Source organism: Monopterus albus, unplaced genomic scaffold, assembly GCF_001952655.1.
Source record: "Monopterus albus unplaced genomic scaffold, M_albus_1.0 scaffold18.1, whole genome shotgun sequence".
Lineage (NCBI taxonomy): Eukaryota > Metazoa > Chordata > Actinopteri > Synbranchiformes > Synbranchidae > Monopterus > Monopterus albus.
In genome coordinates, this window is record NW_018127898.1 from 7,367,044 (window position 1) to 7,370,711 (window position 3,668).

General features: G+C 41.5%; 1 protein-coding gene and 1 long non-coding RNA gene across 2 annotated transcripts in view; one reads left to right on the forward strand and one right to left on the reverse strand.

The window, feature by feature from the left end:
- The window catches only part of LOC109955997 (uncharacterized), a 2,163-nt gene extending 588 nt beyond the window's left edge, over positions 1-1,575 (forward strand). Inside the window, exons 2-3 of the long non-coding RNA XR_002274361.1 lie at positions 684-834; positions 1,502-1,575. This is a non-coding gene — a long non-coding RNA (uncharacterized LOC109955997). The remainder of the gene's footprint in view (positions 1-683; positions 835-1,501) is intronic.
- Positions 1-3,668, reverse strand: part of LOC109955995 (myosin-7) — a 15,171-nt gene that overhangs the window by 6,579 nt on the left and 4,924 nt on the right. The window contains 7 exon segments of the mRNA XM_074527627.1: positions 1,479-1,615; positions 2,276-2,399; positions 2,505-2,622; positions 2,707-2,794; positions 3,122-3,198; positions 3,277-3,409; positions 3,506-3,668. The exon segment at positions 3,506-3,668 is cut by the window's right edge and continues 17 nt beyond it. Coding sequence (XP_074383728.1) covers positions 1,479-1,615; positions 2,276-2,399; positions 2,505-2,622; positions 2,707-2,794; positions 3,122-3,198; positions 3,277-3,409; positions 3,506-3,668 — 840 coding nt within the window.

Here is a 3,668-nt window from a genome sequence, read left to right on the forward strand (position 1 = left end):
TAAAAAAAAAAAAAAAAAAAAAAAGTAATATAAATAGGCACATAGTGAACTTTATCTGAACACCATACAGTAGGTTGTATTTTGAAAGGGTGTAAAAACTGGTTCAAACAGGCACCTAAAAGTAATAAATAAGTAGTTAAAGTACCTTAAACATACCACTAAATAATTAATAAATGGTCAAAATAGCTAAAAGTAAAGATAAAGAGTAAATGTTTGAAATATCCATATCCTTCAACTAACAGCACAAATGCAAACTTGACTAAAGCAGCCTAAACTTTGATAGTTCAATTGTATTTAATATTGTAACAATATGCAGCAATGGAGTTAAAATAACATTTGGTTTAAAATCAGTTCACGTGAACACATTCAGAAAATGAAGGGTAGTTGTGTAAGTCTGAAAGAAAAGATTGGAACCACTGGTCTGGGTCACATGGTGCTATGCAACCAGTGGAAGTGAAGTTGTAAGCAAGTAGCTGAGGAGGTCAAAATGTTTTTCCTGGGCTTCCCTGTTTATTTATTCAGTTACATCTCCTTGGTGCTTGATTTTTTGGCACTAACCCTGCAAGTACTCCATTCTGTCTAATCATGTACTGAGGGATACAACATGAAATCATACACCTAATATTGCTTGTGATGCTCGACTGTGACCAAACAGGGTTACTAGATTGGTTTAGTCTCAGCAGGATGGCGTCTCACAGCCCTAAATATGGATCCAGAGCAGATTGGTCAAGGACTTCCTGTCAGTGTTTGGAGGGTGAAGTAGAGAGGGTGCACACACCGGGGAGGGAGGTGACTGCACTTTTGACATGACTCCATGAAGGGTGCCTCTCAAAGGTGAGTGTCTGTGTTTATTTGGAAACCAAAGTCCTCTGTCCAATGGCTAGCTTTAATCCTCTGTCACCCTCTGCATAACCTATCAACGCATTCACTTAGAAGTGCAGGCGTCACAGACAAAAGGGGGCAGGGGCCAATGGGTATCCAGGGAGGGGGTCGGGTGTTGTATTTTTAGGAGCAGCTGCCACCTGACACATGTCACCACCTGGCTCTGAGGACACCATCAGCATTGTTTAATTTAAAGAGCACGGTGGGAGAGAATGGCTACAGACCTGCAAAAGCTGTGTGTGTGTGTGTGTGTGAGTGAAGGGGCCCTTATTAACAGAAGGGCCACACACATGCCTGGGAACCTTACAAGGGCAAGCACATGTCTAACACACGGCGATAACAGTACCCTTGAAGGCCACACATACTAGGGTGAGGGAGTGAACACTAAGGTATAGTGTATCACTAACTGGTCATGTTGCTATTGAACCTGTTCAGAGAAGCAACTGGTGCCGGAAATTGCTTTTTTGTATTTGTTTTCCAACTTCCTGTGTGGCTCAAAGATTTTCATGTCCCTATGAACATATTTTCTTCGAACTGATGAAAACAGTGATTTTGTGTGAAAACAACAACAACCAATAAAGTCATTCGTCGTTTACCTCCTTTCCATCATTCTCCTCAGCTCCATCCTCATGATTTTACCACGAGCGACTGCCTGCAACATTGTCAGGACTTTGGCCAAACGCTCATCCCTCAGCTCCTCGAGGTGACCCAGGAGGCCAGCTTTGAAGAACACCTAAAGAACATGAGAAAAGGAAACAAAGAAAACAGTTTAAAAAAAAAAAACAAAAAAAACACCATAACCAAAAATAAATCAATGAAATCATAGGACCCGAATGAATCACATAAAAATGTTTTTCTTAATATCTATGGTCACATACTCATTTGAACGTATACCATTACGCTGTGCTTCCTGTTTCTACATCATTTAAAATTTTAGGGCATGCTAGCCTGCAGTGGTTTAAAAAAAAAAAAAAAAAACACCCCTCAACTCCAGGGAAGTCTTGCATTCAAAACCTTATGTACAGAAGTACGATCAGCTAAATGTGCTTAAGCATTGATCATCCAGTAAAATCAATAGTATTAATTATCTAGTCTGAATTTTACATCATGTTAAATATATTATTTGACTATTAATACCGATGCATTCATGTGTGAATACCATTTTAATGACTTTACTGTAGTTTAATATGTACCAATGCATCATTTTATATTTTGTGTTAATCTGCAAAATAACTTGTGATGTGCAGCAGAAGTACAATATGGCATGAAATAGTTTCGCAAGTAAAGAACAAGTTCCTCAGATTTGTAATTAAGTGCAATTCTTGTGTAAATGACGTGAGTAAATGCACTTATGTCATGTTCCACCACTGGCTCTGTAGCTGCAGCCTTTAACCTTTGTGTGTCCAAATTTGTACTGGTTGTGGTCGATATCCAAGGAGCCCAGCAGCTTCTCTGCAGCCTTCCTGCTATCCACAAACTTGTCATCTGGGATGGCTTGAGGGTTCAGGATGCGATAACTGAATGATGGAACGAAAGAGTTTCAAGACCGATTTTCAGTGAGACTGACTGTCATGGTATCCAAAAATGTGACTTGTGCCTTTTGTGTGTCTGGTTTTTCTTACCGCTGTTTAAACTCAGCATAGAGGATGCGGTTGGGGAAGCCCTTTCTGCAGATCCTGATCCCTTCCAGCACACCGTTGCAGCGCAGCTGGTGCATCACCAGGAATGGATCTATGATCCCTGCACAGAAAAGATTTCTAATACAAATCTAGACCTTGTTGCTTTATTCATAGTAAGTGCGATGGGATGATGGTTGTGGGTTACCTGGAGTCTTGGTCTCATTAGGGATGATGCAGCGAACAAAGTGAGGCTGGGTGCTGCGGAGGTTGGTCATCAGCTTGTTCAGATTTTCCTGCAGGAGAACCAAAGAATGAGTAAATAAAAGTGCCTTGGTTATTCTTGTATACGCTTTTACAACATCACTCACTGCAAAAGATTCATGTAATGCATTTTGTCCCATTCAACTCTGTGTCCCACATGTTGTCCTTGATGTAAGTGAGACAGGAGCCAGCACAGACTTAAAGTGATGTTCATGTGATCATTGCCCTAAACATCACTGCAAGTCTTAACTGCCTCTGTCCCAGCTATCCAGTGAAGCCCACAGTTCCTCACACCATCCACCATGCTGAATCAGCTCTATCTGCACTCTCATGCACTGTATCTCTGGTGTCAGTCTCACCTTGTGAAGCTGGGAGACAGTCTGGAAAGAGGCTGCCTTCTTTCTCTTTTCCTTGATGCCAGGCTTTGGTTCAGATACTGTGAGAGAATTAGCAGAGTGATTAATCTGATCACACTGAGGTGGGCTATATGCTCTAGTTCAAGTGTCTGCTGTACCTGTGTCTGAGTTGACGTAATTCTCATACAGAGAAGCTAGCAGCTTGTTGGCAGACTTTTGGAAGACCGCCACCACTGTCTCATTCAGAGGGTCCTTGTTTTTGTCCAGCCAGCCAAAGATGTTATATGGTACCTGTGAAAATCAGCAGTGATTATGGTGAATTCTCTAATTTAGGAATTACTTGTATAAGACTGTATCATTGCCAGCCTTTCGTGGGAACACACTTACCACTCCAGCATAGTGCACCAGTTCAAAATGCGTCTCGTACTTGCGCTTCCTGTCTACCCGCGGCTTTTGGAAATTAGGTGACTTGCCAATGTGATTATCATACAACTTGGCTTTAAAGCTGAGGTCTGTGGCCTTTGGGAACATGCACTCCTCTTCAAGGATG